Here is a 13,826-nt window from a genome sequence, read left to right on the forward strand (position 1 = left end):
TTCTATACGTTTCCTTGGTCACAGTGCTTTGTCAAGGCAGTAGGAAAGTAACCAAGATACCTTCCCTTGCAGCTCAAGAGCCATGGGTTGTAAAAGTAACTTTTATTCTCCTGACTCAATTTTTGTTTTGGAGGCTTACTATTGCCTCCTTCTGCAAACCTTGGCCTAGTCCCGGAAGCTTCTAGCCTCCATACAGTCTAACCTAGGCCTAGAATGTTTTAGCCTCTCAGACTTACTGCTTAATAAGCTCACCTTTACTTGTTCTTTCTGAGTTCTGGGCTGGCTGGTTCAACTTAGCTGTTCTGGCTCAAACTCTTCTTTCAGCTGTCTTATTCAATCTGGCTTTTCTCATGGCCCAGAATTGCTCTGCTTGGCCTCACACTAACTCAGCAATCTGCTCTAATCTTCTGGCTCTTTCTCATTTTCTGGCTCATTCCATCTTCACCTGAGTGCTTTCTTTCTTTCCCTGTAACCCATCTCTCTATTACTGTCCTGGTAAAACTGCCTCCTTTCTCTGTAAAACTGCCTCTTAAGAGCTTCCCTTTCCTCTCTCTTCTCATGAGAGCTGGGTGTATCCTAGTCTGTCAAATCTTCTCTGATTTGTCACCTTTTCTGCCATTCAATTATAAATCACTTTCAAATATGGGTGCTTCCTTTTAAAAACTAACTTTACCTTTGTTTGGGATTAAAGGCATGTTTCACCACTCCTGGACCTAAGCTTTTCTTTATCTGATACTTGCTCTATACCAGGCTGGCCTTGAACTCAGATCTGTTTGCCTCTGCCTCCTGGATTAAAGGTGTGTTTTTATTCCAATTGGATCACACAGACCTAGAAGGTCTTTGGATGTAATCTCCTGCCAGAACAGCCATATTCTGAATTAACACTCCTCTACAATGGATAGAAGAAGAAAGAAGGCAGCAAGGTAGGGAGCGTTTGGGACAGAAAGAACAGTGAAGGTAAAGTGAGTTCATTCAGCCCAGAGTGAAGGAGAGATGAACGGGGTTTGCCCAGCATTACAGACACTTCAGGTTGATGAATACTGCCTGCTAATTGCTTGACAATTTCTTACTCTCACCCACAGGTCCAGGTGGTTGTGGTCCAGGATGCAAATGCAAATTGCCTGACTCAGGCTGCTGGTGACTCGCTCGCTCGCTGGCTGGCTCGCCTTTAAAGCTGCACTGGGTCCAGAGCCATGAGTGCTCGGGCAGAAGCCATGTCTCCTGGACTCCACTTCTGGTTACTGGTCGGCTGGTTGGTGGTAACTATGGCAGAAGGTAGGAGTTTGGGTTTTTACCTATTATGTGTGGGTTATATACTTAATATCATATGAAAAAACAAATCTAGCTTCCAGGATTACATATTTCCATAAGTTGGAAGTGTCTATATCTGCTCCCATCAGCCTGTGTGGTTAAAATGAAAGGCTGGATTTTCTCATCTGAAGGCCTGAATCCAAATCTCAACATTAGCTCTGCGATTTTTAGACACTTGCAACCTCACTGAGCAGTGTGCAGATTTCTCACATGGGAAGTGACAACAGCAATATGCATTGCTGTGGGGCTAGAGAGGACCACTGAGCTCTATGCCAAAGACCTCACATTAAAAGCACCACACAACTGCTACTGCTGTTACTATGGTTACCAAGCTCACAGCGTGAACCTGGAGTGGCAGCGCAGTCTGTGTTCCCTGCTTCCCTGCTCCCTTCTGTCTCCAGCGGCCAGGTTTGGGCTTCATTGTCACTGTCCGTTGTGTCAGTGAATCACACCTGGTGAGCTGGGTCAGATCTCATGAGACTAATTTCTCCATCGCTCCTAGTCTCCTTGTCCCCGCCACTGAACATGCGGGTGCTCTGCGCCGTAATGCTGGCTTTCAAACCCGACCCAAAGGGAGATATGGAAAACGGTAGAAAAGGAAAGGGAAGGGGGCTCTGAATCTAGTATTTGTTTCCATAATTGATCTTAGTTCCAGAACTAGCTGCTACCCAGTGAGGAGGGATCCTGGGTCAGACAGAGCTTTCCATAGGTGCCCTGACCTGGTATTCACCCTCCGGTCACCCTCCAGCATTTTCCCTGCTGTCATCTCACAATGTTTATGATAGGCTGGAGTGGGAGAGCGACAGCAGAAGGTGGTGTTGGGTCCCTTGAGATCCCCTCATCCAGCCTCTGCACAGAGTTACAGCTGTCACAGAGCAACAGCTCCCCAGCTCCCAAGATGAGGTTACAGAAATGTGCGGGAAAAGGGGCCACCTTCTTTCCAGTCTAGGGGCACATGCACTCACGGAACCAATTTTGTTGACTCCTCCGTGTTTTGTGGAGGCCTTGAAAATAGCTAAATAGGTTCTAATGGGATTAGATATCTCGATTATTTATATACAAAAATATCCTTCGAGGGCTGGGCATGGTGGTTCATGCCTTTGATTTGATCCTGGCACTCGAGGCAGAAGCAGAAAGGTATCTGCGAGCTCAAGGGCAGCCTACTCTACACACGCAGTTCCAGGATGGACAGCCAGGCCTATGTAGTGAGACAATGTCACCAAACAAACAAAAATGTCATTTGAAATGTGAGACTTGATCTCTGAGCAGCCTAGGTTCCAGCTCACTGTTCAGTTCCACTTGTCCTGGGACTGACTGCCCAGCAGGGCCATATGTGTCCCACAGTCCCTCTGCCCTCCCCATCCGTGGCAGCACCTGTGCCTTTGCTGCATCAAGTAACAGCATCTAAATGCAACTATAGTATTGCATTTACAAGGCAGTCTTAAAGCATGTTATTATAAAATAGATCACACACACACACACACACACACACACACACACACACACACACTGGCATCTTCAGGTTGTCATAGTGATCTGTACATCACCTACAGTGTGTGTTTCCTTCCGCTCTGTATTGCAGATCTGCAGTGTTGTTCCAATCTTCGAAGGCAGGCACTGTCCGTCACCCCTGCATTTAGTACAGCACCGGACATGGCTCGTGCACACTGGTTGAACCAACTTCACTACAGCAGACTGAAAAAGGCCTTTAGAGCATTTCTAAATTCTTTATCCTTCAAGTGATAGATTTGACAAAAATAGCCAAGCATTCCCTGAATCCACAAAATGAATTACATCACGGCTATTGGGAGTCAGTTGGCCAGGGCACTGGTATTCCTCTGTGGTTAAAGTCTGAAAGGGCGTGGGAATTCTAAGACTCCAGGTGCCCTGGGAGGGAAGAATAGCATACGTAGGACCCACAGTTGCCTTTCTAAAAATCACTACCGTTCTCTACAGAACAGCTATTGTCTGCCCAGATAACCACAGAGTATAGGGAATTATAAAAAGAACTTCCCATCATTACCTTTGTTTTTTTTTTTTTTTAAAGTGCTAGTTTTGGGTATATGATAAATTTCATGTCTAGACTATAATAAGGCCATTTAAAAATGATATCCAAACTCCAAACAATATTTTGGCTTGTGTTATACAATACTATAATTTTAAATATAAATTATTATTTAAAACATTCTAAGGCAGGAATTAAATTCTCAGTGAGTACCACAAAAACACCTAGAACAGCCAGTGTCTGTGCCCATTTAGTGAATACCCCAAGTATTCACGGATAAGACTGTCATGCAGAAAGTGTTCCATGCACTGAGCTGAGGACATCAGCAGCGGCCAACAGAATCAATAATCCCTTTCTTCATGGAAGCCCTAGACTTAGAAAACAATGTACTTTAGTCCTATCCTCACCTTAATGCACAGGTCATGTATGAAATATTAGAACGCCTAGTAATAAAGGAGAAACTAACTAAACCTAATATATATATATATATATATATATATATATATATATATATATATATATGTAAAGACAAGGACCCAAGAAATGAAGCTTGTGCCACTAAGTCAATCCTTCTATAACATAACAACAGCTAGCTCACTAAATGTGCACTGTGCAACAGGAAACTTTCAGAACCACTAATAGCTCATTTTGGATAATCCCACAAGCCCATTGGATAGGCCATAATATTCTTTCCATCTTGAAAATAAGGGAAACACCTCAGGGCGAGAGGATCTGCCCACTGTCACAATAGTAGAAGCAAAACTCGGGGATCCTGCCTCTGGAACATCACGCTGCCCTAACTTGCTGGCCATTTTTAGTCATCATTCAAATACTAAGTTCTCAGGATGCTTAGCTTTGATGTACAGTGCCTTTGTCAGTATGTCAGTGCGTAATGTATGGGAAACACGAGTTAATCTTCACAAAACAGGTAGGAACACTGGAACTTTTGCAATTATAGAAATGGAGATTTCTCTCCATCAGTTTAGTTCTTCCATAGGCACTGGGCTAAGGCCAGTCTGCAAGATGGCCTGCTGGGTATTTCAGGAATAACAGCCTCACCGGTACGCATGCTGCTGCTGGGCCAAGGCTGCTATGGAAGTTCTTGCGAGTGGCCGTCACCCATCCTCCAGGCCGGAAGAGCCCCCTGAGGAGATCTGACTTGGAGACTAGATGAGAAATCCAGGGGAAAGAGATAGGAAATGGAACTCTGAGTATCTAGAACCAAATTTTAAGGATTTTGGCCAAAGTAGTGTTTATGGATTGGAGAAGACAGCTGCTTTGTGATTGGTTGAATGGGTACATAGTTTACAGCCCCTCTTCGCTTTTTTGTTTTGTTTTGTTTTGTTTTAGGAGTTTTTAAGGGCTTGATTTTGGTTTTGGTTCCAGTTTTTGGTTTTTTAGGTCAAGGGTTTCTCTGTGTAACCTTAGCTGTCCTGGACTCACTTTGTAGACCAGGCTGGCCTGAAACTCATAGTGGTCTTCCTGCCTCTGCCTCCCTGAATGCTGGAATTAAAGGCGAGCACCACCATACCCAGTTTTATTTTTATTTTCTTAATAGTAGATAAATTCTGTTTTATTTCAATGAGTTTTGTTTTGTTATAAATCATATATATATGAAACACTCTCAAATTTAAAGGTACAGCTTCATATCTTATACTGGTGTGTGTGTGTGTGTGTGTGTGTGTGTGTGTGTGTGTGTGTGTCTGTGTGTGCTTTCATATATCCAAATATACTTAATACCCAAAGAGATCAAGGAGTAGAACATTGCTAAGGACTTTCTTGATTAATTCCTCCACCAAACAACATTTGTGCTGACCCTCAATTCACTACTTTTAACCTTACCTTCAGTTTGTTTAACTCATGAGCTTCATATAAACGGATTCTTACAAGACGTACGTTTTGTATCTAATTTCCTTTGTTCAACATAAGATGGACTCGGCTGGGTTTCTAGGTATTCGTCTGGGTTTCTTGCTTTCACTTCTAGGCACCGCCACACTGTATGAATGACTACACATGGTTTACTTTGGCTCCTTTAGGTTGCTGTGAGCATGCCTGAACTGGGATTTTTGGATAAGTGTGCACTTACTTCTTGTGGGTACTGGGTGTGCCATGCTTCCTGTCCTTAGACCACTGCTATTCATTCCGTCATGCTGAATGACTTTAAAATGTCTCCGTCTTATATCTCTCTCCGACCCTCACCCTGAGGAGGTCTAACTTCCTCTTCTTCTGTTGCTAGGCCCGTTTCCTGACCTCCATTTTCATTTCCACAGGACGAGTCATCCCTCCCGGAGGCTCACAGAACAGCGTGAACCCTACAGACTGCCAGATCTTCACACTCACCCCTCCGCCCACCACCAGGAAGCCAGGAACAAGGGCCCAACCCAGACCGAGGACACCCGCGGTGACGTGGTTTTATTTTCCACAGAGAAGGCCCAGCTTCTACCCGCGCTTTCCTACCGGGCCCTTCCTCCTTCCAAACTACAACCCACGCATCCAGTTCCGACCTTTGTACCCGCCACAAGCTAGACTGATCCCTGGTAGATTCTTCCTCAGAAGACAGCTCCAGAGCGGAAGCTCATCTGAGGAAAGTACGGAGAAATGAGAGGCCCCAACATGCTGAAGTGAAGCAATCAACGCCTCTGAAAAAGCCAACGAGATTGTTTGTTTCTCTCTCCAATCTAAAATCATGGTGTTGGAAGGTTACGTATCCTCAATAACACTGACTAGAATATTGTTTGTCAGCAATGAAAGGATTGGATTCCACAGTTTTGCTTATAAAATCTGGCAGTAACTGCCGCAGTCTTCTTCCACGGGCTATTCATGCAAATAAACTCTTTAAATGGGCTGTTCTAATACCTTCTGTCCCTACTTAGACACCACAATATTAGCCCCTCTTCCAAATCAGAGGGAATGACGTCTCTAAAAGGCCATTATGAACCAAAGGCAGACATGAGTGACCCTCTTTCCGTGCTCACTGGGGAAGTTAGCGAGTAGGCAGAGCTACAGCACGAACTTCGAAACATTATAAAGATTAAAGCAAAAAGACTCCTAGAGAAATTGGCTCTAGATAATACTCTAATTGTACGCTGAACTGTCAAACTCAAATTAGTTTAACTGTAAGTATCTTAATTTACTTTAATATTAACTATTTACTCATATTAATTTGACAAACGTGCCAGTGTTTCTTGTGTAATTGTCACATAGACACTGGTAAAATGAAATACAAACTCTCAACATGGTTCCAAATTAAAAACTGAGTTTTAAAATTACCTGGACGTTGGTTGGCTACAACTCAGTTGTGGGGACCTCGTGCTCTGTGGTAAATGAGAAACAAGGCCTTGTCTGTTTGATCTTGCTATACAGCTCCACCTCTTGCTTGTACTGCTTACCTTGCCTGTGGCGTGGGAACCTGGATTCTGTGCATGTGGCCAGTGACTTTCACTCATTCTTAAGAATTACATGCCAATGTTGCTGCCATTGCTGTGACAAAAAAAAAAGAAGAAGAAGAAAAGAATCATAGTAACACAGATGCAGGAGAACTCTGGGAATGGACACCCAGCCGGAGGAGACAACATTGTCGCACTAGCATGCTTCCTTCCTGTGTCAAACAATAAAATAAAAAAAAATTAAAGATCGCCGGCCGTGGTGGCGCACACCTTTAATCCCAGCACTAGGGAGGCAGAGGCAGGTGGATCGCTGTGAGTTCGAGGCCAGCCTGGACTACAAAAGTGAATCCAGGACAGCCAAGGCTACACAGAGAGACCCTGTCTCAAAAAACAAACAAAAAAAAAAAACAAAAAAGCAAACAAAAATTAAGGATCATAGCAAGCAGTGTCAGAGCAGCTATTTCCTTCAAATGTACAGGCGTAAGTTTAAACTGATTTGAATCCTCCTCAAGAAGTTATATTTTGAAATAAACTTTACACAATGTCTGTTGGTTTAGGGGAAGTAAAAAACAACCAGAGGATGAGTACCTTTGGGCAACGTGGAAAAGGATGAAATTTGGATTTGTGTCCCATTTCTCTTCCTGGCTCTTCACAGCACCTATGGGCTTTCATGCCTACTGCACCCCTCAGTTTCAAACCAACCTGGGTTTTGATTGGAGCTTTCTCTCTCCAAACAGTAGAACTTTTGCAGTTAAAAAAGAATCAACAAGCCGGGCCTAGTGGTGCATGTCTTTAATCCCAGCACACAGGAGGCAGAGGCAGGTGGATCACTGTGAGTTCGAAGCCAGCCTGGTCTACAAAGCAAGTCCAGGACAGGCAAGGCTACACAGAGAACCCCTGTGGGAATTCTTGCTGCTCTTCTATAGTATGACATCATTTCAAAATGATAGTGTAAAAGCATTCTTTAAAAAAAAAAAAAACAGTTCTGGGCCTGTGAGAGGTGGCCTAAGAGGCCACAAGACTGGTGACGTAAGATTGAATGCCCAGAACCCACAGAAGGTAGCAAAGAGAACCAGCCACACAAACTTGTCTTCTGACCTCCATCCTCACACTGTGACATGTTACACATATGTGGCACTGTCACTTACACCTCTCATATACAATAATAACAAATCAAGTTTAAACCTTTAAAGATGAGCAGTTCTGAAATCTAGGCCCTTCCAAGGCCAGGGTAGATGGCATGTGACGCTCAGGTTACAGGGTCATGATGGACGGCGGAGGCACTGTACGGATCACTGTGCCTGTTGCTGAAAGCAGGCTGACTCTGCAGAGGTTTACAGAAAAGTTCTTCGGATAACTAGAGCTGAAACACAATACCACTCCCTATGTGCAAGTAAAGATGCCTCTATGATAGGCAGCACACACTTGCAATAAAAACATTAAGCTTTTGTGACTTTAATATGTTTTTGGATCATTTCTTCAAACTCATAAATTTTGCTTTTAAAATATGGTGACTTCTGACAAGTTTGTTGAGTTGGGGATGGTCTTCAGCCCCCAATGCCTCTCTGGGGCATTCCTATGTGCATTCTCTTTTAAATGTAGCTGGTTTGGAAGCCTAAGGGTCTTTCAGATGGATGTGATCATTGTTTAATGTATTTTTGCCTTTGAGGCAAGAGTAACCCAGGTAAGTCTAAAGTTCAAACTATGCTCCATACAGATAAGTTCCATTTAACCTTAAGCCAAACTCAGATTGAGTGACATTTTCAAACCTAGCATCTTCAAAAATGTTGACGTCATGAAAGGTGAAGGTGAGAGATGACAGTGTCATGCTGGGTAATGTGTGAGATCCCTGGTAGACCCTGGAGTGGGAAGGCAGGAGAGAGACAGCCATAAATGATGCAGACGGCTGGAACACGTAGAGTATGAAGAATGCATCTGGTGACGGTGTTACGTCAGTTAAATGTCTGAATTCGCAATTCTGTAAGAGAATATCACATTCTCAGAAAAGAGATCCTGAGGCATTTGGTGGAGAAGGAGAGAGAATCTCAAGAACTCAGTCTCAGCTCAGCCAAGGAAAAGATGACTTGAGAAATGAGCAATAGGTAGGCGGGTAGAAAACAACATGTTTTCACAATTGATAGGTCTGAGAGTAAAGGCCACGTGGGAATTCTTGCTGCTCTTCTATAGTGTGACATCATTTCAAAATGATAGTGTAAAAGCATTCTTAAAAACAACACAGAGAGGCTGGGTGGGTGGCTCAGCAGTTAGGCACCATGCCAAGGTCCTGAATTTGCTTCCTAGCACCCTGGTCAGGCAGCGCACAGCCACCTGTCACTCCAGTTCCAGGGTATCTGATGCCCTCTTAAGGAGCCCAAAGGCTCCAGCATTCACATGTGTGCACGCGTCACACACACACACAAAACAAACAAACAAAAAAACACATACACACATTTAATTAAAAATAAGTCCTTTTAAAAAAAACACAGAAGTCAATCTTACATTTATCCTTGCCTTAAAGAGAAGTTAAAAATAGCATACACACACCCCGCCCCACCCCGAGCTCATTGCCAACCCTGTACTGGCTCCCACATTTAGCATTTAGACCAGGGGGCACCAACCTTCCTCATGCTGAGGACCTTTAATGCAGTTCCTTGTGTTGTGGTGACCCCAACCATAAAATTATTTAATTTCTACTTCACAACTATAATTTTGCGACTGTTATGAATCGTAATGCAAACATCTGATATGCAGGACATCTGACATGTGACCCCTGAGTGGGGTCAGCGCGACTCACAGGCTGAGAACTCACAGGCTGAGAACCACGTGTCTAGACTGGCTGATGTGGGACTTGGTGAGCACTTATGTCTAGGGAGGCTGCCTTCTAACTGGAGGGCAGAGGAGGTTTCCCTGGAAGCACAGCTCTCAAAGGGAAGAGTAGAGAAGAGCATGAGATCATAGCCTGCCCACAGCCACCAATAGCAGTCAGGTCTGTGGGTTGCTGAACCCCCATTGTTGGTGATGAACACACAGGAGTGGAGTGACTTGAGACCTTGGAGCCTCTGAACTTTACAAAACTGCTTGGGGACCAAAAGGACAAAAGACGGCACAGATTTCAGAGAGGGGCATGATCCCCATCCCCATACAGACGTCATTCTTGATGGTACTCTCCCCAGGCAAAATATAGCAACGTTTACATTCGGGAAGCTGCCCCGTCTAATGCTGGACAGAGGCTTCATCAGACAGGGCGGAGCCACCCCAGCAGGGAGGAAAAAAGACTTTGTAAGCCTCAGGGGCCAACGAGAGACAGGTGTGTAAGCCAGGGCAAGGACGTGTGGTCTACATCCTGTCTGCTTCTAAATAACTGGTCTGTGACACAGTGCAGGCTGGGATTTCATAAGCCTTGGTGAGAAAGAGACAGAGACAGAGATAGACAGAGACACAGAGACAGACAGAGGCAGAGAGACACAGAGAACTAGCCTGTGTATCTTAATGTTGCTTCATGTCATTTGGAAATGTGAGGGCACTGTCAGTTTTCGATGGCTGCCATACCCAAAGCCAACAGTCAGGGTGGTTTCAACTGTAGAACTTCCTTTCTGCCAAGTTCTAGAGGCTGTGGTCAAAAATCAAGGTGTTTCCTCCGAGGCCTCTCTCTGCCTTGCTGTTCTCGTTTGCTCTTTTTCTGGCCACTCATGTTCTCTTGTGTGAACAAATTTCTTCTTTGTTGTCAGACTGAATTCACTCAGACTGGATGAGGCCCCTTCCCAGCGCTTCCTGTAATTACTTTTGTTTTACACAGGGCCTCCTGTAGGCTTCACCCTTTTCCAAACCTACTTTATTTGGGGTTCTTTAAACACTTACACCTCCCTTCCAACCCACCTACCTTGGATAGCAGAGAAAAGAGATTTATGGGAACTGGAGAAGTAGACCTTGTTGAATTCAGTTCCTGGGAGCGATCCCCCTGGCGTAGTCAGCAGGATCTCAGCAGACCAGCAATTCCACCAAAGTTGCTGCTGGGACCTGGAACAGAAGCTGGAACCTGGAGCCTCGGAAGCCTTCGCTGGAGCGGTTCTCTCTAGGAGCGTCTGGAAATGGAGCAATCAACAGCCAAACAATACCAAGACCCAAAAAAGCCCCAATCTCCTGTTGTGGGCTCGTTTATACATCTCCTCTCAGAGTCTGCACGAAGATGTTTTTCAGATGGCAAAAACCAAGCTCCCCGACGAGGTGGTTCGACTTCTAAGTGGATAAACATCACCTGTTCTCCCACAAGTCTGTTGCCCATTCCACACTTGAGATCAAAACAAAAACATGTTTACATCCACTGCAGTCTCCTATATACCTAGATGGCCTTGAACTTGCAAAGATAACCTTATACACCCCATCCTCCTCCCTCCACATAAATACTGGGACCGTGTATACCCCCATGCCCTGTGTTTCAGTCAGTGCCATGGATCGAACCCGAGGACTTTGTGTGTGCGAGGCAAACCCTGTGAACTCAGCCACATCTCTAGTTTCTGTTTTGTCTTGAGACAGAGTCTCTCCGCATAGCCTTGGCTGTCCTGGAACTCACTGTGTAGGACCAGGCAGCAGAGAGCCACCTGCCTCTGCCTCCTTCCCTGGGAGCATGCTGTACCACACCTGGTTCATCTGCAGTAGAGGCTCCACCTCAAAACTGAATCACTGCAGGACTGAGAAGGTAAGGGCTCACACATAGGAGTGTGGAGGAACACAATTCAGCAGTGATAAGTGTAAACCAGGCTGGATGGCAGGAACTGCAGGGTCCCAGTACAGCTTTATAATTTAGGAAAGCTAGGTCTGCATCTAAAGACAGTGTTCAGCCTCTTTTTTTATTTTATTTTATTTTATTTTATTTTATTTTATTTGTTTTTCCAGACAGGGTTTCTCTGTGTAGCCTTGGCTGTCCTAGACTTGCTTTGTAGACCAGCCTGGCCTTGAATTCACATCAATTCTCCTGCCTCTGCCTCCTGAATGCTGGGATTAAAGGCATGCACCACCACGCCCAGCTCACCCTCTTTAAAAACTTTAGCCTCCTGGGTGCTGGGAGTAAAGGCGTATGCCACTGCACCCAGCTCAACTACAATGTTTCTAATATAGTTTTAGATCTAATGCTATACATCCGACTGAGAACTCCATAAACAGATAAACACACACGTCAAGCAAAAAATGCCTCCCCCAGTTTCAACACTGGAAATTAGGGTATGTGTGGGTTAAACTGCAGCAATTAAATGACCCGAATATGAAGGGCTGTCACAAATATTCTGAAAGATGCTTACCAGAGATTCTTCTGGTGGCCTCAGGGCCGTCCCCCCACTTTTCCCCCAGCCCTGCATTCTTCCTCTCTGATCTCCTTTCACGCTCTTCCTTTTTCACTGACCTCCACGCTGCCCCGTTGCCGTGGATCTGGCTCACAGACCAGGTCCATTCCTTCCTCACAGCCTGTACCCCTAGCTGGACTCTGAGCTGTGCCCACCCTCCCGCCTTTGAAAGCTTCATCTGTGGCGTTCATAGAGTGCCGCTGGTTAGCTTCCTGCCTGCGACTGAGATGGGCGCGCACAGGCTAACTCCCTCTCCTTGTCCACAGCTCGCTCTTCTCCCAACGCAATATACATTTCAGGCATCTACACTCTTGTTATCTATGGGGATTTTTTTTAAAATCAATTTTGTTCATTCCTTTTCCTTTAAGACTTCAAACAATACACAGTGAGAATTCAATCGATTATTTGTTAAACAAATGAATCCCTAAACTTTAATATTCAAACCTATTGGCGTTTTCATCAATTTATGTATTATCTGGGCAAGTCTCAAGTCTTCACTCAGAAAACAAAAAAACATCTGTTAAGAGCAAGGGAAGACACACACGTTCCTTCCAAATAACATGGGTAGAGACCACTGACAGATGCTTCCAAGCCTTCAGGAGATTTAACACAGACCTTTCTCCATTTCGCTGCCGAGACAATTTCTCCTTCAGCGGTTTAGAGGGTAAGTTGGGCTGGTAGCTGGAGACAAAGAAGCCTGGTTTAATAAGCACATCATCTTATAATTTTTCAGGCTTTTCCTAGCAGCATTAATCACTTTTTTAAGAATCAGGGGTGGGGGGAGCTGGAGAGATGATGGCCTGTTGCTCTTACAAAGGACTAGGGTTCAATTCCCAGCACCATGTGGTGACTAACTATTGACTGTCTGCGGCTCCAGTCTCAGGGGATCTGATGCCCTCTTCTGGCCTCTGTGGGTACCAGGCATGGATGTGGTACACATACATATATGCAGGCAAAGCACCCATACACATAAATTCAAAATAAATGCTCATTAAAACCCTCAGTCCAGGAGCTGGAGAGATGGCTCAGTGGCTAAGAGCACTGACTGTTCTTCCAAAGGACTTGGGTTCAATCCCCAGCAACCACATGGAGCTCACAGCTATCTGTAACTCTAAAATTTGACACCCTCACACAGAAATGCATGTAGCCAAAACACCAATGCACATAAAATAAATAAATACATTTTTTTAAAAAGAAAAACAAAAAGTTAAAAAACAAAAAACCTCTGAGTCCAACCAAGTGCAGTGGCGCAGGCCTTTAATCCCAGCACTCGGGAGGCAGAGGCAGGCAGATCTCTGTGAATTCGAGGCCAGCTTGGTCTACAAAAGGAGTACAGGACAGCCAAGGCTACACAAGGAAACCCTGTCTTGAGAAAAAACAAACCCTTCCAATCTCCATATTACCAACACTTGCCTCTTTTTCTACCCTTCCTGATTCAGTTTTTCCCCAGCAGATCAATGTTTTTAGAGATGGAGTAAGGACTTACATTTTCAGACATAAAACAGGTGTTAGGTTTGGCTGCACAATTTTAAAATTGAAATTTTGGTGGACTGATGTCAGCTGTTATTTCCTAACTGCCATCAAGGTTGAGATTGGACTACATTATGCAAATCAACAGAATCAAGGGGGAAAACCATCGTGGATTTGCTTCCCAATTTCCATTCACTGTGAGGACTGTTTTACACATCATACTTGAAAGACATGTCGTCAGCCGGGCGGTGGTGGCGCACGCCTTTAATCCCAGCACTTGGGAGGCAGAGGCAGAGGCAGGTGGATTGCTGTGAGTTT

The 13,826-nt window shown here is 44.7% G+C and overlaps 1 protein-coding gene across 1 annotated transcript; it reads left to right on the top strand.

Moving 5' to 3' along the window:
- Positions 1–1,082: 1,082 nt before the first annotated feature.
- Positions 1,083–6,169, top strand: ODAPH (odontogenesis associated phosphoprotein). The gene is made up of 2 exons (XM_084758032.1): positions 1,083–1,275; positions 5,587–6,169. Exons 1-2 carry the CDS (start codon positions 1,194–1,196, stop codon positions 5,916–5,918), a joined length of 414 nt encoding a protein of 137 aa, XP_084614158.1. The 5' UTR covers positions 1,083–1,193; the 3' UTR covers positions 5,919–6,169.
- Positions 6,170–13,826: the final 7,657 nt, after the last annotated feature.

The sequence above is a fragment of the Acomys minous genome, assembly GCF_964271855.1.
Source record: "Acomys minous genome assembly, chromosome: 15".
NCBI lineage: Eukaryota > Metazoa > Chordata > Mammalia > Rodentia > Muridae > Acomys > Acomys minous.

What these genes read in the sequence shown, in the direction of transcription:
- ODAPH (XM_084758032.1), top strand. Translation starts at nt 1,194, where the DNA reads ATGAGTGCTCGGGCAGAAGCCATGTCTCCTGGACTCCACTTCTGGTTA. An exon ending in GGTGGTAACTATGGCAGAAG is followed by an intron (nt 1,276 to 5,586) that starts GTAGGAGTTTGG and finishes TCATTTCCACAG; the next exon opens with GACGAGTCATCCCTCCCGGA.